General features: G+C 39.1%; 3 protein-coding genes across 6 annotated transcripts in view; 2 read left to right on the forward strand and 1 right to left on the reverse strand.

Moving 5' to 3' along the window:
• Nucleotides 1–3,033, reverse strand: part of stag3 (STAG3 cohesin complex component) — a 26,743-nt gene extending 23,710 nt beyond the window's left edge. The window contains exons 1-2 of one of the 4 annotated variants that reach the window (XM_074673835.1): nt 2,965–3,033; nt 381–465 (exon numbers count right to left, since the gene is read on the reverse strand). In XM_074673835.1, the coding sequence (XP_074529936.1) occupies nt 381–409 (29 nt within the window). In that variant the 5' untranslated portion in view covers nt 410–465; nt 2,965–3,033. Of the gene's footprint in view, nt 1–380; nt 466–785; nt 818–2,480; nt 2,547–2,954 lie in introns of those variants that run through there. The other 3 variants (XM_074673834.1, XM_074673836.1, XM_074673837.1) reach the window with 3 other exon arrangements.
• gpc2 (glypican 2) lies at nt 2,105–21,556 on the forward strand. The gene is made up of 11 exons (XM_074673838.1): nt 2,105–2,650; nt 6,591–6,749; nt 9,479–9,613; nt 11,666–11,841; nt 11,952–12,032; nt 12,333–12,498; nt 13,084–13,214; nt 15,097–15,243; nt 16,433–16,569; nt 19,209–19,381; nt 19,467–21,556. Exons 1-11 carry the CDS (start codon nt 2,473–2,475, stop codon nt 19,742–19,744), a joined length of 1,761 nt encoding a protein of 586 aa, XP_074529939.1. The 5' UTR covers nt 2,105–2,472; the 3' UTR covers nt 19,745–21,556.
• A 434-nt stretch (nt 21,557–21,990) lies between these two features.
• Nucleotides 21,991–25,110, forward strand: arl9 (ADP-ribosylation factor-like 9). The gene is made up of 4 exons (XM_074674180.1): nt 21,991–22,430; nt 23,027–23,198; nt 23,276–23,451; nt 23,793–25,110. The coding sequence occupies exons 1-4, from the start codon at nt 22,173–22,175 to the stop codon at nt 23,967–23,969; spliced, it is 783 nt and encodes a 260-aa protein (XP_074530281.1). The 5' UTR covers nt 21,991–22,172; the 3' UTR covers nt 23,970–25,110.
• The last annotated feature ends 205 nt before the right edge of the window (nt 25,111–25,315 follow it).

The raw sequence follows: 25,315 nt of genomic DNA on the forward strand, positions 1-25,315 counted from the left end.
AGATTTAACAAAACATCTGTTTGTCCCAACCTTCATAATTTAGCATGGTTATGATTGTAGTTTGGATGTTGTTTCTTTGCTGGTTAGTTTAAAGCCTTACATAAGTCAACTAAGTGCTATTAAAATATTATAAAGATGCATGTTGGGCATAAGCTATGAGTTTTGTCTGGTAAAATTGTCTTTAAAATCTCTTCTACAGATCTCAAATTAAAGATATCACTTTTCTTTTTCTGTTGCTTATTTATCAAAGAGAAAATAAGAGCTTGCAAAGCTTGTGGTTTTTTTAATGAATGGTGTTATTCAACTTATATTACACTGTACAGACTTGTGAAGTACACAAAAGTCACATTTCAATATTAGCTGATCTCAGATCAAGTTACCTGTCCACTGGTGAGTCTCGATCTGCCATTTTCAGACAAAGAGTACTGAGGATTGTAAGGTGTTTTTCTTTAGGTTAGCTTGTCTCTGTCCAGGGAAGAGAGGAGGAAAAAAACACAGTAAGAGCACTTATACAAGCTAAGAGAGCTTAATCTGTAAAGTTTACCTTTTTAAGTTAATCCATTAGTTATTTAAAGTTTTTAATCATCCACTAGTGAAATTCGGCAGTCATTAATTAATACTGTCTAGAGTTCTGGCTAATAATACGACGATTTTTTTTGCTCAAGATATCCAGATTTCACTGCATTTCTACAGCATATTACATGTTCAAGCTAGTTACAAGCTAACTTACAGCAGAAAAAAAGTTAGTTAGCACAATTTGCAAAACATTTAGTTAATTTGAATACCTGAGAAGAATTTTTCGGTTAAAAGATCCTTGTCTTGAAGGCTGTGGCTAAAAAGAGGCGTAAATGTTATTCTTTATGACGCCTATCGGCGCGAAAGAGTTGCTAAGTGCTTCTAGTTGCTGATTGGTTGGATTTTTTCAGAACGGAAGCTGATTGGTTTCTTCGGTTAGCCTGTTACTAGGTAGGCACTAGACAGCAGAATATAGAAAATTTACAGGATGTTTGAACATTACACCAAGTTAAAGTGTTTAATTTTTTATTTTTACACAGTAAATGGCTCAATACCCAGGAATACACCAATAAACTTTTACAGACTTACGATTTATTCTCTCTTTTTTATATACCTCTACACAGACATCAGTTTCTCTTCTAAATGTCATTCGCATCATATATTTTTTCTAGTCTGTCCAGTTTTTTGGACCCCGAGGAAGTGGGCTCAGCTGCTCTCCGCCCCTTCACCGCAGGCTCATCACCCTTCTCTCCGTAGTTGGTCCATTGTTCTGTCTGATGATAGGCCAGGGCTGGGGTCAAGTCAGCCAGAGTAAAACACCAAACTTCCGGTTTGTACCTCCAAAATAAAATATCTACTCAGCTGTGTATGGCCTGACTAATCAGCAGTACATCAGCGAATAGCATGTTTTAATGGTTAAAGTTATACAGCATCTTCTCTAAAACTCTACTTACACGAATAACTCACTACTTTGACGAACCAATTATGTGGAATACCTTATATTTCATATTTAAACCTAGCACACATAAAATAATAAAAATCTTTAAAAAAAAAAAAAAAATTACATGCTCTTAGGCTGTTAGAATATGTGTTAGGTATAAAAAAAACTTCTGTTGAGACAATCAATAAAATTTTCAAAAAAATAATAAATTTTGTTGTTGAACATGTCAATAAAGCTATTTATTATAAGTGATGCCACCAAGTTTACAGGTAATACATAAAAAATATTGATAATAAATGTACACCTACTTTGCTGCAAGTTTTTAATACTTGATTTAAAGAAGGCCAATAGACTATGTCAGAGTTTGTGTGTTTTCTTTAATTCAATTATTCTCTTTGCCTTTTACATTGTTCAACTCCTAATAATTTTTAAAATACTGTAAACTGCAAATTATCCAGTTAGACAATTTTAGTATTTACCCACCAAATTGAAACGTCAATTTTAATCTAGTGTCCTATCCAAATGTTCTTTAAACCTATACCAAATAATTTTACTTTTTTTTCCAGAAAGAAAAATGCAGCTCAAATATTTCTCAGCCTAGAGCTTTTATTTTGAAATCAAACACTTTCCCGGTGTTTTCCTGCTAATTCCTGTGAACTTGACAGCCGGGCTGTGGGATGAGGCGGAGGGACGGGAGTGCCCCATTCATTCACAGCCTCTTTACATCTACGTACAACAGCGGGTCTCCCTGGGAGGACAAATTAACTGGACACGGTCTATGGAAACATATGCGTGATGTAAAAAACATCCTGGATACATCTGTTCATTGCATCCACCGGGGAACAATATGACCGTGTGAATCAAGAGACATTTTGGATACTTTTACTCTTTTTACTTGGCGTGCATCTAAACCGGACAGCCATTCATTTATTTATAAAGGTGCTGCACCCTCAGTCTGGTTTCAAAGGCTACACCCCCGCCTTCTCCTCTGCCTGTTACTGAGCCCTGCGGTGAGGATGGATACCCGGCTATGTCTTTCCAGGTTCCCGCTGCTGGTGCTTCTCTGCGCGGTGTGTGCACTGTCAGGGATCCGGAGCCCCGTTGCTTCAGCGGGGAGGAGCTGTGCAGACACCCGGCAGGTGTACGCGGAGAAGGGGTACGGCACCAGCACTGCACCGATGACTCAAATCTCCGGTAAGACTCTGCATCAAGCTTGCAGTGGGAGTAATCACGAGTCACCCAGTTTTTTAATCTGTTGACTGACACGTTTGGATGATTTTTTTTTTAAATAAGATGTTCTAAAAAATGCAAGAGGAGAATTGTTTGAGTGAGTCAGCATGCTCTAGTTTTCCTCATCAGGGATAAAAATAGTAGCATGTACGTTGAGGTGCCTGTTTACTAAATTTTAACAGCTTAAACACCAAAAATCGTGAGAAAAAGCCCTTTATGCAGCTCACAAAAAGTGGCATTCAAAAGTGCAAGGTGGCTTAAAACTCACAAACAAGAACCTGGGACATTTGCAGGATATCATGGTGAGTTTCCCCTCTCAAGAGAAATACTGCAGGCTGGTTTAAAACAAATTACACCCCCTCTCCTCCCCTCTGTGCGGTTTAAATAGGATGATTAAGGGGATGAGCAAATTGCCAACACCGGTGCAACAAAGAACCTCGCCCCTAATTAGTCTTTGCCTACTGGACCACTGTTAAATCCCTGCATATATAGGCTCTGTGCACCCGTGATAATCTTATCTGCAGAATTAAAAGATATCATATGGATTACAGACAACTGGATTTGGGTAAAGTGAAGTTCTGATGGGAGAATAGAAGGAGGGGATTATAAGTAGAGTCCAGTGTCTGGCACAGTGATGAGAGTAAATTCTGCAGGACTTCAGTGTCTGAAAATGTAGCCTACTTTGTGGAGGTTCAGCTCTGCATGTAAATCAGAGGGAGAATGACTGTGTCTGTGTGTCAGACCTGCAGCTTCATGTGTGAAAGGTAGCAAATGTGAGCACACAACCCCAAAACCACAGACCTTACAGGTTTCTACAGTGTGAGGATTCATTCTGTGGCAATTTAGCTCAATGTGTGGGTCCCAACTGCAGTATTGATTAATTGTGTGTGTGCGTGTGTGTCTGTGTGTGTGTGTGGCTATCACTGAGTCTTGGCTCACTGTCCCGTGGGCCAGGGGAGCAGATGGCCGGGAGAGGAAAGGATGAAGAGAGGCAGTTTAGAAATGGAAATAGAGGGATGAGAGAGGGCTAATAGTGAGACGCACAGCGAGAACAAAAGAGGCAGAGAGGAACATCAGTGAGGGTGGAGTTGGGAATGACACTTTTCTTACTGTATTCACAGCAGAAATATTCATGCTAGATGTAAAATTAGAGGAAAAGAAAAAAATCCAAACCCTTTGCACATTCAGAGAGCTGCTGCTGCTGCTGTGTCTTTTATTGTCTTACTCCCCTGGTTGTCGTTTGCATATCATTACCTCTGACATATCAAAGACCCAACCTGAGCTGACAAAGAAAGATTGAAGCTGAATAATTCATGCAGGAAATTACTATTTTTCTATCACACCCTTGCCTTTGATAAGATTTCCCACAAAGTAAGTGAGCAGACTCATGCATTGGAGAATTGACACTGACGGAAAATGCTGGCTTTGACCTGATGATAGAGCTATCAGTTGAGAATAGGTCTTAGTTTTCTTCTACTAATATCATTAAAATATCTCTATGCTTTTTATCCAATTGATTCATTAGAATATTTTAGCATAGCAGCTAAAGTATACACTGAGGCAAAACCCGATTACACATGATCCAACCAAGTAATCTGATTGGTGGTTAGATATTTCATTATCACAAATATGGAGAATAATGGCATTGAGTGGTCTTCCTTCTATAGTCACCATGCTTTATGTGTTCTGATTGCAATTTAACACGACTGAATTAATCAAAGAAACATATAAATATAAAGAATTTTAAAGCACCTCCTCTGTGGTCACATGTAGATGTACACAAAGTTGAGAAACTGGAGAAAATGTTTATTTTGCATGGCAATAATGCAGTTTCTGACCATAGAGCTGTCGTGGTAAAGGGTGTTGTACCAGAAATCAGCACTCAATAGATCAGTGTTTCTCAATGTAGGGTCTAGAGATGGGTACCAAATTAGGTACTTTTATAGGTACTGACCGAATTCTGTCAAAAGTACCGGGTATCGATTCACGTAAAATTAAAAGGTACCATGTTTAGGTACCTAAATGTATCCTTGTGACTGTGAGGGACTGGAAGAGTAGGTGATTTCCCATGCTGAACATGAACACAGCATAAAAAGGTTGCAGAATATATCTATCTGACTCTCTCTAACCCCAACACAGTCAAGGCAGATGTCTGTCTAACATGAGTCTGGTTCTGTCCGAGGTTTCTGCCTGTTAAAGGGAAGTTTTTCCTTGCCATTGTAACTTGCTAAATGCTGCAAAGTCCTGTACTCATGGTGGATTAAGATGAGATAAGGCTCCTTATCTTGTCTTGATGTTGGGTTTCTGCTAATGAAATTTTATTAACATTTATGGGTCTAGACCTGAAAATGTTTTTGTAAAGTGTCTTAAGATAATGTTTGTTATGATTTGGGGATGTACAAATAAAGATTGATTGACTGATTATATATATTTCAATGAAAAAAATACATTTTATTATCAAACAAATTGATATTGTACGGAGCCCCTAAGGTGCCACAGAGAAGAGAAAAATATAAATTGTGCGCACGAGATACTAAAACGTGCGCACGCATTAATTAAACAGGCAAGCGACAACAGACACCCAGGCTCATCAGTAGATGGCGGTAATGCCCCATAATATATTGTTGTCAGCTGCCGTTACAAACGAAGAAGAAGAAAACAGCCGTGCTAGACTGAAGAGCAGCAAGAATGTCATTATATGACAAGTACAAGTACAAGTTAACGAGCTCACTTCTTCTCCATTTTGTGTTTGTAAACATCCGACGTCACTATGGGAAGCCGTAGTGGACAATGACAAGGACAAGTCAAAACCTGGTAAATAACATTATTTCGTGCGCCTGAGATACTGAAACGTGTGCACAAATAAGTATTTCGTGCACACGTTTTAATATATCATGCGCATGTTTTAGTATCTTGTGCGCACAATTTTTATTTTTTGTTCTCTGTGGCACCTAAGGTGCTCCGTAATATTGTTTGCCACATAAACGCAAAAAGTACCGAAAATTGGTTCCGTTGAGTACCGATACCGATTGCCAGGTACCGGGTATCCGTACCATTTCATTTCAAATGTGAAAGGTACCCATCCCGAGTGGGGTCCCAGGATCCACAAGGGTTTGTGGACCATAGCTAGGAAGTCCATGGATCTGTTTAAAAATGATTGTAAAAGTGTGCTTTATCACGAAAAAGCTTATCAACAAACTGGGATCTTTTGCACCAATAAAAGCAGCTATTGTTGCATTACTTCCGCTCAATTTAGTTTTGTGCCATGGGATCAATCGTGACAACAATAGAAAAACCAACAACCAAAAACAAAAAAACACCTTGATGCAGCGGCGTGCACAGACTTTTTAAAGGGCAGGGGGAAAAAGCAGAAAAGAAAAAAAACGGCACATACAGTGTTTATTTTTGCCACCCAAAGGGGCAGTTTTTCATATTTAACCACCCAGTTGGGCAGTTAAGTGTGTTTTGCCAACCAGAGCACTTTTTCTATATGTTTTGGCTCCCACAGGTCACTTTAGTGCATGTGGGCCATGAGGGGGATGACCCCCTCATGGCCCCCTTTTTGCACACCACTGCCTTAGTGGCAACGTTTCCTCAAAGTTTACAAAAGGAATTACCTGGAAAGTTTAAATGCTGCCTAATTCTATTGTTGCAAAATACTACATAATAAATTATTGCATAGTATTTATATGAAGCTAACCGTTGTTATGAAAATGAGGGGATCCTTGGAAAAATGTCTAACCTGACTGGAGTCCATGGTCTAAAAAAGTTTGAGAACCCCTGCTATAGGTGAATAACAGAGTGCTAATATCTAGAGTACCAGACATGCAGATATTCAATACAATGGCCCAGTTAAATCTTCTCGCCTGTCTCTATCTCCCTGTTTTCTCCTCTCATCTCCCAGGTGAGCACCTGCGGCTCTGCCCTCAGGACTACACCTGCTGCTCCAGTCAGATGGAGGAGACTCTGGCCCTCCAAAGCGAGAGGGACTTCCTCAGAGCAGTCGAAGAGAACAGTCAGTTTCTCCTGACCACCTTCACCCAGAGACACCGCAGGTTTGATGGTAAGAAGCTCACTCTAAAATTTTATTAGTCATATTTTTTGGAAACAGTCCTCCTGAAAATCGTTTGAAAAGTATCCCTCATGAAGCCAGAATGAGTACATGTGAAGAAACACTAATTGCACTCTGCCTCTCCTGATCTAACCCTTCCTATCTGCAGAGTTTGAGTGACAGCTGATTAAAAACTTATTTAGGATCTCCGCCCGCACAGTTCCTCTCTGATGGCCCGATAGCTGAGCCACAAAATTAACTTTGGCAGCTAAGAGCACAGTGATGCGTTCATATTGCAGAGCTCCTCGCGTAGTTCCAATTTATTTTTCATCAAATCAGAGAGCTGCTGAAATTAAAGAGCTGCTTTCTGAATATTGCAAGTTTTTGGATTCACAGGCAAAAGATCATAAAATCAAAATCCCTTAAGATGTAAGTTATGGATGACTGCCAGAAACTTTTAATCCTGTATTTCCCCCAGAAGGGTTTTTAATTTGAGTCTTTCTGGCTGGTGAATGCACATCCTCTTGCGCCTTGGAGGAGCTGTACAATGCGTCATATTTTTATTCTTCTTAGGAGATTGAACATTCAACACAACACACTGCTTGAATTTTACGACATTATTAGAACGTAAATATATTTGCAGCCAGCATTTGAAGCTGGAATTCGGCCCTTAACCTGAAGTTTCTGTAAATTTGGTGTTGGTTAGCAAGCGTGGTGGTTAAAAGAAGAGAAGAAGGAAGAAATTAACAATGACTCTAAGAGATATAAATAGGTTGATAAACTGCCACTAGCGCTGCAATTATGAATGCTAAATCAAACTTTGTGAGAACATGAGTTTACACCTCAGGTTTTTTTTTTTATTGTGAAAGACTTTCTCGTGTAAGTTTCTGTCCACCAAGCCATGCTGAGGTGACTCAGGCTGTGTCTCAATTCAGGGGCTGCAGCCCCTGTAGGCTGAACTGAATTGAGACGGTCTGGTCTGCGAAGCATTTCCTGTTTGACGTGGCACAGCACGGCCCTCACCTGTCAGGCTTACATTACTTTTTAAACACACATAAACCAAAACCTCACATTTAAAACAGGATGATTTTTACTATAATTATTTTTTTTTACTTTGCACTATTAATTTATTATTATTATTATTATTATTATTATTATTATTAATTTTTTTTACATGTTATCACATATATATATATATATATATATATATATATATATATATATATATATATATATATATATATATATATATATATATATATATATATATATATATATATATAATATAACATATAATAATATTTACATATTATTTACAAGAATTTCACTTCTGGGATTAATAAAGTATTTTATCTATCTATCTATCTATCTATCTATCTATCTATCTATCTATCTATCTACCTATCTATCTATCTATCTATAGATTTTATTATTATAATTATTATCTTCATTATTATTATTATTATTATTATTATTATTATTATTATTATTATTATTATTATTATTATTATTATTATTATTATTATTATCTTTATTGATAGAGTATTGAACCCCCATTCTCATCAAAGTAAGGCAACAACGTACATTTGTAACATCTGAACAACGATGGGATGGTAGATTAAAAAAATATAAATTAAAAGCTGCTGAAATTATTTAATGTCTTTTTTGAATTGCCTGTAAAAAAAATAAAAAATAAAAATAAAAAAAACACCAAGTAAGTTTTTTCCACCGAGAACTTATATTTGTGTTTGTATTTTAATATAAAAATGAGAAGATTTATAGAGAACTGTTTTTCCTCAGTATGTTACTTAAAAAGAGCACAAACAACACATTTTTACACAGTAAAACAAAATGTTATTTGATGTTTTAGAAATACAATCACATAGTTGCCAGAAATCCCTTACATCTGGATAAATCAGGACTCTTTCTGGAGTTCGACCGTGTCCATCATCTTCGGTGTTCACACGCAATGGATCTTGGGATATGTGAGGCTACGAAGGATTCACCGAATCCGTCCTTTGTGGCACCCGGAAAGGAGGCCAGATTTGGAAGAGCCTTTGAAATGGGACAGCCTTCGACGCACCGCTGTGACGTAATCGGTTTTCAAATTCAGCCTTCGTAGGCTGCAGCCCCTAAACTGGGACACAACCAAAGTCAGACTTTTTGGCACTCCTTGCAGAACTACAGAGGTCATTGCACATAACAGTTTTGACCAACTGTTGTTGTCTTTCAAAATCTGGCCAAATAACTCTTCTCTTGGTGTGAAAAAGGCCAAACACTTTTCTAAAATAAGGCATTTGTGTCAGAAACTTACCTAGACATCTTTCGTGACTGTGTTTCAGAGATTTCAGCCCACGCTGTCTCAAATTTTGCACATAAAGCTCAAGTTTGCAGCGGCCTCAGCATAGATTTTACACTTTCTCCTTCCACCTGCTGTAGACTGCTATCACCTTTTTTTTCCCTCCCCATCTTTTTATATAATGTACGTGATGAATCATTGAAACACGTCGAAGGAGTGGGAGACTGTATATGAGTCCTGAAGACTTAAATAGAGTACATGTTGTTACACTCATTTACCAGCATGCAGGATCTGATGTAACTGTCCCTATGAGCTGTTAAGCTTGGCGGGGAGGGGGCCGACTGAGCGCCCACAGAGGTAGAAAACCAGCCAAGATATTAGAGCAAAAAGAAGGTGGGTGGAAGATTAATATCTTTTCTCTGCTTGTGCTGTCTCTTTGCAGAGTTCTTCAGAGAGCTTATTGACTTGTCCGAGAAGTCCATGAACCAGATGTTTACCAAAACCTACGGCCGCCTCTTTACCCAGAATGCACACGTCTTCCAGGAGCTGTTTGTGGAGCTGCGCAGATATTATTCTGGTCTGTGCAACTTCACTTTTATGTCTTCAAACGGTCTAATTTTCTCCTTCAAAGAGACGACAGATGAAGGCTGCCCCCTCCTCTTCTATGTTCCCTAGCATTTGGTTTAATGACAACTCATTTCAGGACAAATTCAACAGACAACCTGATTAATGAGGATACAAACGCCTCTATCACCACTCTGAAAAGTACATCTGCTCAGCTGTATTCTGCAAACAAGAGCTGTGATAATTCCACGTACCAGGGGACAGTTTAGCGTAGTTTTGTCAGCCGCTGTTGTGGTAAATCCACAGCTGCTCTGGACAGCAGACAAAAAGCAGAACTGTCTTTGGAGAAGAATTGAAATGCCAGGAACAACTGCAGGAAAAAAAGAAAGAGAGAGATTTGGAATCCCACAGCTGACTGTTTCTATTTCTGTTCCCCATCGCTCAGTTTTGGCACGACTGTAGCTCTCTGGTGTGTCTATCTGCAGGCTGTCGCTGCTTAGTCAGGCTGACTCTATCTGCCAAACGGCATGTATGGCTCATTCTGAGGCTGTATGGTAGACTACGGGTCTGAGAGTTACGTTACAGGGTGAGTCTGTGAAACTCAGAAGCAGCGACATGCCTTTAAAGACGAAAAATGGCAATGAAATAGTGTTGAAATTATTTTATTTTATGAATATCAAAAGAGCAGAAAATTTTGTTGGTGAGTCTGGCTGATCTTGGGTTTTTTTTGGGACAAATATCTTCTTTATTTTATCTAAATTTTTTTGCGGTAGCTTGTTCCTACATGAATGATGCTTCAATAGACACTAGGGATACCAGCCTTATTTCAAGGAATTGTTACTCATTAAGGCTGCCAATACTTAAAGCGAAAAAAAATCTTGCGTAGAGTAACTTCTCTTTGCCAGTAGTTGGTTAGTTTGGTTACTACATTGCTACAGTTTGACACCACCGCAAATGTGCGCAAGGTCCTGTTCAAACAACATGAGTGAGCCAGAGAGTGTTTATAGTTAGACTGTTTTATTTTGCACTTCTTTTTATTTTCTAAAAAATCCTAAAACTCTGACAGTTTTTAGGTTTTTTTCCCCTTTTTCCCTTTTGTTAATTTATTAATTATTAATCCATAATAAATTGATTTTTTATATGGTATATAAAATGTTAATATTGGCACTCATATATCCACATAATGATATTATTATTATTATTATTAGTAGTAGTATTAATAATAATAATAAAAAAACAAAAATATTCATATTCATATTCATATTCATATTATTATTATTATTATTATTATTATTAGTATTATTATTATACATTTTATTTATAAGCCCTTTTCTCAGCATTCAGGACACTTCACAGTTCATTAAACACACAATGAGAAAAACATTCACAAAAGAAATGAATAGCACTAGGAGACAAACAGGAGTGACAAGAGGTTAAAAGGAATCAGATAGGTTGGAAAATGCTGATTGAACAGATGGGTTTTGAGTATTGATTTAAGTGAAGCAAGAGGGTCATACACATACATAAACATTTATACAAATATGCACATACACACACATACACATATAGACCCATAACAAATTACACAGCAGTTGTAGAACAACAAATATAACAAAAAACAAAAAACAAAACAAAATATGGGGGCCATGTTACACTCCAAAAATGGAAAATTACAAAAAACAAAAATCTGGGACAGCACCCTTTTGTGTTCTATTTTGAACTTAATGGCAAAGTGACTTTTCTGTATTTGTTAAAAAACTATCTGTCACTGTTAATTGAAATTTTATGTATCAAAAGTACCAGTGGTATCGGTACTCGGGGGTATTTGTGCTGGTATCTGTCTGAAAAAAAGTGGTTTCAAACATCCCTAATGCACACCTTACTTTTTATTTACATGTCAAGAGTTGAGCCTTAGATTTAGATTTTATCCCATAATTTCTGTTTCTCACAAAGGAAATGATAACCAAATAATACTTTTCCTTACAGCAACATTTTTTCCAGGTCTCAGGTTTTCTTTTGTATGCAGTTTGAGGACAGTCTCTCACAGTTTCTCTTGTGTCCACAGGGGGCAGCGTAAGTCTATCTGAGGTTCTCTCAGACTTCTGGTCCAGGCTGGTGGAGCGGGTCTTCTCTCTGGTTAACCCTCAGTATCAGTTCAGTGAGGACTACCTGGAGTGCGTCAGCAAACATGCAGAGCAGCTGCAGCCCTTTGGGGATGTGCCCCGCAAACTGCGCGTACAAGTATGCAGCTGATTGAAGATACATCAGCATAATCATAATTAAAATCTTTGATACTGATTGATATTAATCAACAGTTTGCCTCTTTGATGTTTCTGCCCCTTTAAATTCAGGTTTCCAGGGCTTTCATTGCAGCAAGAGCTCTCTCACAGGCTTTGGCCACTGGTCGGGATATTGTAAACAAAGCAACAAAGGTGGGTTTTTCTTTGTTCTGGTGTCTGTTTTGCTCTTTAAATATTTGACAAAATTTTAACGAAATTTCAAAAAAGTGTTTAAAAAAAAAACATAAAAAGGAGGCAACAACAATAACTTCATTAATAATCACAAAGCATCAGCTCCTGTTTAGAAAGTTCCTACCTCTTAACTTTGGGCTCAAGTTTTGAATCAACTATTTACATTTCTCTTTATATTTCTTTTATTTCTCTCGTTAAGCTGCAAAGTAAATCAAGCTTTAATCCAGCTTTTCCTCTTCGACACTTTTCTATAATTTCCAGATGAATGCAGATTCAGAGTGTGTGCGCGGGTTGATGCGTCAGTGGTACTGTCCTTTGTGTCGAGGGATGCCCTCCCTGAAGCCCTGCCGCTCGCTGTGCCTGAACGTGATGAAGGGCTGCTTAGCCAACCAGGCTGACCTGGACACCGAATGGGACAATTTCATTGGTGGGTTAAAGTAGCATGGATGATGCTTAACGTATCTGGATTAATTTAAGGGCTAAGTTATTTTTAGCCAATAATTTAAGTTCTCAGTTGTAATGTCAGTGAATCCAAAGGAAAAATGTTTTGGCTCACACACATAAAAATATGGTTATTAAATCTAATTATATGATACGAGCAAACCTAAAAGTAGACTTCTTTTATTGCCCCTGTGTCTCATTTACTTCACTTCCTTTTCCCTTAATGAATTCCTCCTCCATTAATCATTCATGAACCTCTGCTCCTTCACAATTGATCTGTCTTTCCACGTTTCCTTTCTCCTTTCATCAAACCCATGTGTCCCTTTAATGTGAGCTGCTTCCTCTTACCTTTCATCACTGAATCCACGAGTGCTACACCTTAATCCCTTTTTCCTCCATGGTGTCTTTTCTCCTTCCTTCATCCTGATGATGATGGCACACTTCCTAATCTTGCAGTTTTGTAATCCGAGCGCCTCAGAGAAAGGATCTTAGACACAGGAAAAAGGATCTTGATGTCTATCAGGTCATATCAGTTGATCATTTTTATTGTCACCCTTCTGTCCACCTTCAGACGCTCTGTACCAGGTGTCAGAGAAGCTGGAGGGCCCGTTTAACATGGAGCTTGCAGCCGACTCTATATCTGTGAAAGTGTCAGAGGCCATCATGCACATGCAGGAAAACAGCGTCAGCATCTCCACCAAGGTAAGGACCACTATCTTTGTCTTTCTTCAACATCTTTTAAAAATATGTGAAGAAAATCCTTCTAACGTGTCAAAGCCATTATCTTGCTAATTTTCTTTACTAAAGCTTCAAATGTCCTCATGAAAGGTGCAGTATAAAAAAGAGAAGAACTCTAGGATTTCCACACAGAGAACATGACAGTATGATTAACACATGGCAGGCGTCCCAGCAGCAGATCCATCAGAGAGACACCCACATCTTATTGGAATCAGAAAAGATTTGTGGTAGCAGCGCTGACAGGAACAGGCCGTTCTGTCCTTTAAAGCTTTGTCTTTGTTGGATTTTTCTGACAAAGTGTGAATGTGGAGGTTGTTGAGAGCTTTGTCAAAGATGCAACTTTTAAAAGTTTAAGCTGTTTCACAACTTTCTCAGGTGTGGACCATAGACTGTATAAAATATGGACGTAGTCTCGCTGACGTCACTTGTCTGTCTTTGAAACGGAAAATGAAGCACATCGGCTATAGCGGCCATATTGGTAGTGGCAAGGGCTTCACCTACAGCCATAGGGCGCCTGTCGGTCACGTGACCCTCAGCTGTGCCTCTTATTGGGGGAGCTTGCCATCTTAATATCCTCTGAATGGCTGAGTTAGAAAAAAATTCACACCTCATATAGTGGGTGCTGATCGTAAAATTAGCGACTCAGACAGGAGACATCTATTGAACCAGGCTGTAATAAGTTAATTTCTGCTTTGAAAACGTCTTTTTTTGGCTTGGTGTGTTTGTGACTTCCTGTACTTCCAGAGCCAGCCTCAAGCGAACACTCAGAAACAGCAGATTTGAGCACTTCTGCCTTGTCTCATATTCTTAGACCGGATGTTGCTGCTTGGTGTGGACTCTGGTAGCATGTTAGCGTAAAACCCTGCTGGGATTTCAGAACCTAGCATGTTAACTTGAAAACATTGGTTTTACGTCTCTGGGCCTTTCTTTGATATGATGCAGCTTTATTGAGAATCTTGACTCTTAAAAAAGTAAGATGACCTTTTTGGACACCTGTTAAAACTTACATTTTGGGGGCTGTAGAGCAACTTTATATTTCTTTATGATATTATAACAGTGGAGTAATGATGTAAAATAAAAGAGAGAAATTGGAAGAAACATTAAACAAGAGACTTTAGCTGGGCACCACTTAGAGATCTCCAAGATCTTGTGGTTCACTCCGACGGGTTTGGTTTAGAGATGAATGGAGTAGAAGTTTTCAAGACAAGATTATTAACTAACTATGTCAAAAAGTTTTATTATCTGGAAGGATGGGCACCTTTCACATTTGAAACAATACAGTACAGATGACAAACGGTAACGGTACTCAACAGTACCAGTTTTTGGTACTTTTTTGTGCTTATGTGGTAAAAAATATCATTTTTATAATGATAAAGTAGAAAAGTTTTTCAATTTAATATATTTAATCTTCAATATATAACCTTGCAATGTTGTGTTCATGTCTAGCATGGAGAATTGCCTACTCTTCCACTTCTTCACAGTCACAAAAATGCATTTAGGTACCCAAGCATGGTACCTCTTGGTTTTACGTGAACCGGTACTCGGTAATTTTGACCGAATTTGGTCAGATCCTATAAAAGTACCTAATTCGGTACATATCCCTAATTATCTATCACTCTGCACATGACACTGGTACAGAAGACGAATAGGGCCACTGAAAAAAAAAGTTAAATTTCTTCAATTTCTACTTTTTCTAAAAAAAAAAAAAAAAAAAAAAAAAGGGAATTCTGACTTTTTCTCAGAAAAAAAATTTTATTAAAAAAATTGAGCACATTTGTTTTCAGTGGCCTTTATCCTCTTCCATACACTGGTATTGTTAATGCTGATATAATTTTTTTAATCTCAGGTGTTTCAAGGTTGTGGAAACCCAAGGCAAACTTCAGGAAGGTCCAAACGCTCAGCCAAAGAGTCAGGGGGTAACAGGAGACCCTTTCGCACTTACACCCCAGAGGAGAAACCCACCACTGCTGCAGGGACCAACCTGGACCGGCTGGTAAGGAAGACTGGTTAACTGTTTAATATACATTTTTAAGCTCTCTTTGCTTTGAATTATTATCCTCTTCAATTTTTTTAGAGGCCATGTGCATTATCAATGTAGTTTATTAAATTGTTTTCATGTCTTGTATCAGAGTGAGTATGAGAACAGTTCTTGTGTTTGACCACAGCTGCTGTTAACTGTATATATCTACGATTTGGTGCTGGGCTGGTAGCACACTGCTGCCATGTTAAGTATTTTTAACACATGAAACAGTGTAATCAGCCCAGCTGGAGTGACCCATGCCATCAAAGTTACACACCACTCTGAGAGTAAAGATGCCAAACCTCTTTGAAACAGTAAAGTTGGTCATTATCACATGGATTTCAAATATCGGATGATAAAAGAAGATAACTCATTTAAATAAAATATGGTTCAGGAAAATTTTTGCTCATTTCCACAGCCAATTGAAAATATTTAAGGTCAAGACAATAAAAAAATTTAAGAATATATTTGAATTATTCATTTATTTGCACACACTTAAACATGTGTTGTTTTTTATATAACTAGAAGGTTAAAGGTGAAACGTAAATTTGCATACTAGGGGCAGAGCTGCGTTGACTCATACGTGAGTGTGTTTTATCTTGTTGCCAGGAGACTTAAAGCCAGGAAATTTGGTCCATTTAATAGTTGTGCTTCAAAGCTTCTCACCAAAAGTCAACAGTCTTTGAGATAAGATCATATTGTACAATCTATGAATCTAACATTCAAGTTGACATGTTTTTATTTTGAGTGTCAAGATGTCTTAAAAGTATCGTTTTCTTTTTATCTTCATGGATCCGGGATACCTGAGCAGATAGCAAAATGATGACAAACAGTAAAGTGAGTCTCCTCCTGGTACAGGAAGCTGATAATAAAGAGAGCAGAAGTCAGAGCGACCCAGACATTCTCCTGTGACCACAGAGTGATAAAAGTGCTGGAAAAAAATGAAACCAGGAGCAGAGGAGAGAGAAAAAGGATAGTAGGCATTCATATCTATTTATAAATCGTGAAAGAAATGGTCACAGCTCTGACCCTGAAACAGCGTCTTGTCAGTTCTTTGCTTTGACCAACGTCAATATGCTTCCTCCAGCCAGCCATACCAAACAAGGATATTTCAGTCCCAGGTCTGAGTCAGAACCAGTTCCTCCTCTTCTTCCTCCCACAGGTTACAGAGCTGAAGGAGCGACTGCGGCCCATGCGTGGCTTCTGGGTGTCCCTCCCACACACCATCTGCAATGACGAGAAGATGGCTACCGACGTCACAAATGAAGACCGCTGCTGGAATGGGCAGACCCGAGGGAGGTGAGCAGGATCAGAGGGAGGAGTTGATGGGTGGGGAGGGTGGTGCAGCGGTGGAAGAAGAGGATGCAACAGATGGAGCAAAGTTTATTTAATTTGCCGACACCACTCACCCACATGCTCAGTGCGTGGAGCAGCTTGCTTTTATGTACACGGAAACAGATCAGCACCATTTATAAGTCCGCTGTGTGTGTAATGGATGATTTAGTATTTGTAATGTTCCTTACACCTCCAATCACCATCTCTACTGTCTTTGAGCTGTTCCTACTCCAATTTCTTTCTGTCTCAGTATCTATTTTTGTCTCTTTTATGTACAATCATCAGCCTTAGCAATAATACAAATTGTAGGTTTGGTAGATATCATTTATCATCTCATCACATTGGCTCCTGTTAGTGTGTAAAGCAGTAATATGAACAGGAAATTCGAATTCTCCTCTCATTATCTCTGGATCTGTCCTGTTTTGGTTCAAGTCCTACCTCACAGGAAGATCCTTCTGAGTGTCATGGCGAGGAGAAGGTGGGGTGGGGTACCACAGGGATCAGTGCTTGGTCCCCCACTTTTCTTTTACACTTATTTCAGAGAAACAACTGTCTCAGCTTGGATATCAGCACATCTGGCTGATATCTCCACATGGATGAAGGAACCAGTGTATCCCTTGGTCCAACCACAGATCAGTGTCCTGCTTGATTACAATCACCTTGTGCCACAAACTCTGCCAGAAATCTGGGCGTCATGATTGATGAGCAGCTGACCTTTAAGGTTCACGTGGCCACGATTGCTCGATCTTGTCGATATTCCCTCTGTGACATTAAAAGGATCAGACCCTACATGACACAACAGGCCACACAGCTTCTGGTGCAGGCCCTTGTGATTTCACATGGGCCCAATGGTCCCAGGCCCATCCACTTTCTGGCAGACCCACCTCAAACCACTCGTTAAAAAAACATTTTTTCTTTGTTTGTTGTTTAAAAAACAGTTTAAAGAAAGACATTAAATTTTGTCACTTAACTCTCATTTTGTTATTGTTAGATGCCTTTCTTTTATAAAATGAGCAAAGTTTGGCAATGATCTTTAAGCCTGTTGGTAAAAAAAAAAGTTATGAATGTTCAGCCTCCTGTTATACTGATAGGACTAGAGAATTATTTTTGGAGAGACTGTAGATTTTTGTCTTTTATTTAACTGTGGTTAATGCTGCTACTCTTACAGCCTATGATACATTGAAAGTTGAGGCGACGCAGCTCATTGGAGTATTAGAGCACCGCTCTTTGGCCGAAAATATTGAGAGCCATTGCCGTCTGATGCAATAAAAAGATATAAAATTTGATTAAATATTATAGGATCAAAGCAACCAAATCTGCTTCAAAACATACACAGTGACAGAACTATATAGTTATAGTTATTTTATAACTCTGTAGTTAAAGGCCCACCCTAAATTGGTTTGGCTCACCCAAAATTGAAATCCTGGCTCCGTCCCTGGCGTTGACGACTGCAACTCTCTCATACCAGACCTCCCTGCATCAGTAGCGGTTGCTGGTCAGTCAAGGAGTGTAAGCTCATTTTTTTCCAGCCTACATCATAAATTTGTTTATTTATTTAAACTTAAATTCTACCCTCCATGCCAGCTCGTTAGCAGCTGGAGCTGCGATGTGAGACTACGACAGGCTGTAAGTGTGAGTGACAGGGGGAGAAGCTCCGCAGCTGTAGCTGTAGCTGTCAATCAAAAAGGGATTCGGCCTCAGACAGATCATCCAATCATCATGCAGAAGCCTAGCGTCCAGGCCAGCCCACTGCCTCATAGACCCCCAGAGCAATCAGCGTCCGAGGGCGGGACAAAGCCCAGCGTTTATCCAACAACTGTCCAGTTTCCACAGTGGAACAACCCACTTTACGCTTCCCCGCTGAAGTCAGAAGCTTCCCACTGTGTTAAAGCTCTGAGACTCTGCGGTGATGAATGAGAAGGAGGTGGAGCCAGTTACCTGTGATAGGTAGCTGATTCTGAACAAAAGATGAAGGAATTCTAGCTCATATTTTGTCAGTAAAACGTACACACAGCAGTACATAGCACCACCTATTTTTAGGGACCTTGCAGTCTTAGAGCAATCGCCACTGCCCTGCATGTACACCTAAACCACTGCAAATGATGCTGCAGCACGTTGGATTTTAAACCAGCCCAAAACAGAACACATCACACCGCTGTTCATCTCTCTTCACTGGCCTTCAGTGGCAGCTCCAATCAACTTCAGAGCTCTTCATAGTAGATCTATTATTAGTCAGACCGAGAACAGACTGAGCATAGCTCCATCAACACACCTAGATGATGTGAATGTGATCAGACTGCAGTTGGATTCGGCAGGACTAGGCATGTCTTGGTGCACCTCGGTGTTCAGCATGAGCAAAGAGGAAGTAGATGACCGTGGTCACTGTGCTCCAACACAACAATCAAACAACATATAATGTAATTAACATGCATAGTGTGTTAGACACATGAAGAGCTACAGCTGCATCCATCTCAGCTTGGAGAAGTGATAAAAGAGTTGCACTTCCTTGCCAGACCAGCAGGCAGCAAGAAAAAGTCAAAGGTGGTGGTGTCTGGCTTTTTTATGTGCTTGTGGTCATGAAACACCTGTGTGTACCTGCTCAGGTACCTCCCAGATGTGACAGGCGATGGGCTGGTCAGCCAGATCAACAACCCTGAGGTGGAGGTGGACATTGCCAGGCCAGATGTGAGGACCAGGCAGCTGATCATGGAGCTGAGGGTGGCGACCAACAAACTGAGACATGCTCAGAGTGGACAGGACTTGGACTTCATGGACAGTGAGTGTGCCTGACAGTCTTTGTTTATGAATAGATTAGGGGGTTGAGTTAGGAGTATGAATTCTGTATTCTTCTCTTGCTTCAGGTGAAGAGGGCAGTGGCTCAGGTGGTGGAGATCAAGGTGAAAGGTACAATGATGATTGGCCCGGTTATGGACCTTACTCCCCGAACTACAACAAACCTGCACCTAATCCACCCTCCAACCCTGCAAAACCGCCCCGAGTCCGAGAAAGAAACGGGTCCAAGTGGAACAGAAACAACGGCCACGGTCGAGTGAGATCTGCTGCCAGTCGGCTCAGTTTGTCTCTGGTTCTATTGTTGTCTTTTCCTTTTGTGGCCAACGTCGCACTCATGTGGAGATAGCTGGGTATTACAGGCTGAACGCAGAGGTACCTGTTAGTTGGTGATCTTAAGCACATTATAGAAAATAAAATCATTCCATTTGGGTACACCAGCAAAAAATAGAGAAAAACAGGCTCAATTAGCAATAATCAAAAACCTGTTTACAGCACAAAGTAGTAGTGTTTTTTATCCTCCTTCCCAAGCCTCCAAATAAGATTTACCAGGCACTTTCGAAGTTTAGTAGTATTCTAATTTTTTGTGCCATCTTTAAGATATGCGGGGTATTTTTCAGTTTTGGAAAATAAAAATGTGAAACAAAATCACCCCAAACTTAGAAATATGTTTTCGGCATGTTTGGAAGACAGATTGAGATCTGAAAGGAGAAAGACTCACTTTTTGTTGCATTATTAACTTTCCCCTAGTACAACTTGTGGATTGAAGAAAGAGAACCACAACCAAGGGGCTTATTCTGAATGTATCTTAAAGGTTCAATAACTTTGGTTACTTGTGAGGAAAAATGGTTGTTTAATGTAATATATTCATGTTTTTAATTTATTTGTAATATATTTCTTTGTTCTTAATGTTATTATGGTTTCTAAGGTAGGGGTTGTGTGTTTCAGAAGGTTTAAAGAAGGGACTGTTGGTAAGAAATGTGTGTGAATGTGTGGATGTGTTTGGAGTTGTATGATGTTTTTTTATTATTTGACACTTTCAGGTTTGAGTGTTTTGAAATCATGCCGATAAGATGCTGGTACGTTTTCTTGATGGTGAGCTTTTCTACTTATTTTCCTAATAGAAGAAACAGTTTGAAAAAGACAGTGAGCTTGTGGTGTTTTGTAAAATCTGACTGAATGTTGAAGAAAGGCTGTAAAGGTTTCAGGAAGAGATGCTGGCTCTTCATTTTTATATGCTTAATGCATTTTGAGGAGAAAAACATCGAATGTGATACAGAAAGAAAAACTGTGATAATAGGAGGGGTGGTGACATTGAAGGAGTGATTTGACAAGTTTGGATAATGCTTATTCATTTTCTTCCTAAAGGAGTAGATTACAAGGCTGATGCCAGTTTGATGTCATGATGGAAAATGTGGCTCTAAAACCGTTCCCCTAAGTTAATCCAGCGTAGTTTAGTTCAACACAAAGACCAGAGATGGTACGTTACTGCTGGTCTGCTTCAATCCAAAGGTCACAAACAACTTTGTGCTCATTTAAAGTTTACTGCCTGTAGTTTTTGAGCAAGGCTAAGCTGACTACCTGTTTGCGTCGAAGCTAACTCAACCTCTAAATAATCAAAATGGCCCCGTTATATTCTGCAAATTGCACTAAACAGCAGTGTGGTTTGATTCTGAATGTTGAGCTGTTTCTCTAACAATGATGGAAGCCTGAGGGGACCACAAAAGACAACAGAGATCCAGACAAAGGATGCTGATGATGAGATAGAACAAAGGTCTTTTTAGTCTTCTTACAATTCACTTGATCTTACACTTTATGTCAAATCAACTGCTGCACCTGTTTGAACAAAACAGATGTGGAGCTGTAATTCCAAGCACCTCTTACTTGCAGTAAGGGAAAGATAAGTTTTTATTTAAAATTCTTCCCCAATAGTGTTATGTGTTAATAATTCAGCACTGCTACTACTCAACTATTTAAGGCTAAATCAAATTTTTGAAATTTTCAAGTTTTTAGAAACCATTAAATACTGTAATGACCACACAGTATTATAATGAACAACTGCACTCAAAAGAAAAACAGTATTTTAAATGACCAATCATACACGACTCACACATTCCCCTTTTTGTGAAAGTATTGCACAAATTTTTAATGTTATTGTAACAGTTTTTGGTATGGAACAAGTGGTATTTTTGCTTCATTAAAAAAGGAAACAGTGTATTGGGGTGTCCTTTTGTGTTATTTTATCAAGAAAATATAACATATTCATACATTTTTTTATCTTTCTATTTTTTAACACCTGTTGGTTTTACTCTCGTAAGATGTTTTTTTTCTTCTTCGCATTTTCCATTGTTGCTGAGATTATTTCGAAAAAAAAAAAGGATTAGTGTCCTTCTTCCGGTGTAATATTTAATTTTTTAAGACAAAAGATTAAATTTAAAGACAAAATATTTTTTTTTTTTTTTTTTTTTACTTATTTGCGGTTATTTTTGGCGTTTTGAAAAAAATACAAATTCATGTTCACGTCGGTTTACTTCCTAAAAGAACTCTGGCACCTCCCAGCGGTGAGGCTGTGGTACTGCAGCAACAAACAGCAGCCCGGAAATCTCGTTGCTTGGAGTTCCTCCGCAGCTTCCTGTCTGCCTGATAATCCACTTGTTGAAGGGAAGAGAAAGACCTGCAGGTTGATAAACTAAGTTTAAAGTAATAATGTCAGAAACAGACAGGTAAGAAGTAAGAGCAGCAGGTGAAAAAAAAGAAACCTCGGTGTTTCGAGCACCATGTCGGGTCTGAGGACAGCCGGTGTGGTCGGCGTCTCTGTGGCTTTAGCGGGAGGAGTCGCTTTTCTTATCTGGAAATACGCGTCTCCATTCGGGAGGAAGGAGCCTGAAACACGACCTGGAGAAGATGGAGGGAGTTCCGAAGAGGAGGAAAGGGTGAAAAACGAGAGGAGAGACGATAAGGTGGAGGATGAGGACGCTGTGGTGGTCGCTGCCGCTGCTCCTGTTGTAGCTGCTGCAGCCCCTAAATCACCAGAGGTACATAAAGTTCACTTTAACCTGCACACCTTTGAATATCTGGATATATTTGACAGTATGGATTAACTTTTAGGTAGTAAAAGCTCTACTATTTCCTCTTGTCACAGTTTAATGAGACTATTATTTGTCTGAGCCTATTCAATGGTAGCAAATGAGAATCTAAATCCCCCCTGATGACATTATTGAGTCATTTTGACCTTAAAGTTATTTGTTCAGGTCTCAAAGATAAGAATAAAATGTCACCAGTAATACCTGCTGGGGTCAATTTGACCTACTGACCTACTAGTCCACACAAGCTCAAAGTGTCCACTACTTAACTGTTCGGAGCCAAAAATATCCACCAGGTAGAGCAAGTAGAGCAACTTTTATTCATTTAACAACTTAGATAGTAATTAAATTCAGTTCAGAATGCTTACGAATTCAATTATTGCCTGGTAAAAAATGATTAAATCAGTTATTTATTTTGTATTTTATTAAATATATATAAATCAAGATGTGTGGGGTCAAGTATAACAAAAAATTATAAACCAGAAGAGTAATAAGTGGTAATTGCACATAGCGATTGTTAAAATAAAATGTTTGTTTTTGTGCTTCAGTCCAGGCCTTCAGCAGGGACACAGGTTTTAGTTCTGGGTCTGGACGGAGCTGGAAAGACCAGCCTGCTTCACTGTCTGGCCACAGGCTCCCTGGAGCAGGACATGGAGCCAACACAGGGCTTCAACGCTGTCTCCATCAACAGGGAGGATCTGCACATTGAGTTCCTAGAAAGTAAGTCTGAAGTCAAGGAAATGTTAGCATTTGACCGGTGAGTCTGTGTCCAAACCATCTGTCTGTGTGTCTGTCAGTTGGGGGGAAAGAAGAGCTACGGCCTTACTGGCAGCGATACATGTCCAAGGCTCTTCTGTTGGTCTTTGTGGTGGACTCCTCCAAACCAGAGCTCTTCACTCTGGCTAAGAAGCATTTACACGAGCTACTGGCCTCTGACCCCAGCCTGCCTGTGATGGTACTCGCCCACAAACAGGTGAGTGTGACAGAAACACACTTCACTGATGTCAAGAAAAGCCTGCAGGACTCTTGTCCTAAAATAACCTTTAACACCTTTTATGATCAGATCCAGTTTAAAGCTAATGACGCTTAAAATACTTTGGATTATGCCAGGAGTAATAAAAATACAATTAATTATTAACCTAAACCTGTTCAGCAAATTAAAAAAGAGAAAACCCTATGTCTATCTGCTCAGACTCAACAAATACAAGTTCATTTTTATCACATTTGTCACTCGTGTCAGGTTTTTTCCACAATCTGAAACTGTATTTTTAAAACCTCTATTATCTTGCTTGGCATCCATCTCTGTGGTTTCAGGACCTCCCTGGAGCCAGCAGCATCACTGACCTCCATGAGGGCCTCGCCCTGTCAGAGGCTGGAGACCGCAAACTGTTCCTCATCAGCACATACGTCAAGAAGGGAGACACAGAGCTGAGCTCAGGTGTTCAGGATGCCCGGGACCTCATCTTCCAGATGGTTTGTGATGGCAGATAAAACGCTCTGGAGAACAGGGATGTGTCACGTTACCATGAGTTTCTTTTTAAGTTCCACTAAACCTTTTCCTTCACTGTTTTCACTACAGCTGTTTGGCTGAAAGTCTTATTTATAAATGAGAGTTTTCATTTTTGTGGTAATAAACTAGACTCTGGATGTGTTAAAACTTTATCTTCACCAAAGATTAATTTCCTTTAAACAAAAGCCGGTGATGGGTTTTATTTCACTTCCTTAGACTGTTACGTGTGACTGCTCCTTTACTTTAAAATCATGTTGCACTGTGGTTTCTGACACACAAAGAGCTCAGCTGCCTTCAGGTTTTCACTCGATGGTACAAAATCAAAGCAAATTATTTTGGCCTTTTATAAAAACTCAAAGCAGGATATTTTTTTACATTTTTATGTGTCATCCATAAACTCTAAATACTCAAAACTTTATGAGATTTGTTACAGTTTGTCCACTAAAGCTATTTTTCAAACCTTAAGGTCCTCAGGTTGCTTGCAGGTCAGGAATGGTACGTAACAAAATTTTATTTTTGACTTTATTTTCTTAAAAGTGACCTCTTGGGGCCGCCAGTGGACAAACTTAACTTATTTAGCTTTCAGGGGAAGATGTTGCAGCTTTTTTGAATGTCTTACAGGCCTTCTGACCTTCTTTTAAAATTTCACAACAAGACACCAGCTAGGCTTCATAACTGTCCAGCAGACACTTCAATTTCGTGTTTCATCCACCAGACACCTGAATTTCCATTCGGGGATTAACAAAGTAGATTCTGTTCTATTCGTTTACTGTGGGATTATTAATGTCGGGATTAAGCCTCTCTAACGTTATTCTCATGTGTGTGATAAGTATTTTTGTATTGTTCTTAAAAAGGGAATTTAATCAATCTTAAAGGGAAATAAAAGCCATTTTTTTGTCTTTGTGTACCTTCACATTTCAGCTGTTCTTTGAGAAGCTTCTTGCTTTTGTTCATCTTATTATTTTTTATTCAGATTGACTGAAAACTTTCACAGTAGTTATTATCATCCCAAAGAAATCTGTACCTTTTAAAGAGTGCAAACTGTCTAAGAGCACATTTTCTAAAATATACCAGCACATGTCCAACATGTTGTTTCCTGTTTTGTCTTTAAAGCTGTTTTTATGCTCAAATAAATAGTTTCCACTAAACTAAACACTGTGATGTATTGTTGTTTCATTATGATATTCAGTATTGATCTTATATCTCTGGGTCACCCTCCTGTGGGAGATCTATGGAGATAAAATCATTAAATAAAGCTTTTAAAGGAAATAAAAATACAACAGCAGCTGCCTCACCGCTGACCTGGAGGTATCCTTTTCTGTTCAAC

This window comes from Halichoeres trimaculatus, unplaced genomic scaffold, assembly GCF_033239565.1.
Source record: "Halichoeres trimaculatus isolate MK-OKI-2021-1 unplaced genomic scaffold, fHalTri1.1 fHalTri1_scaffold_7, whole genome shotgun sequence".
Taxonomy (NCBI): Eukaryota; Metazoa; Chordata; class Actinopteri; order Labriformes; family Labridae; genus Halichoeres; species Halichoeres trimaculatus.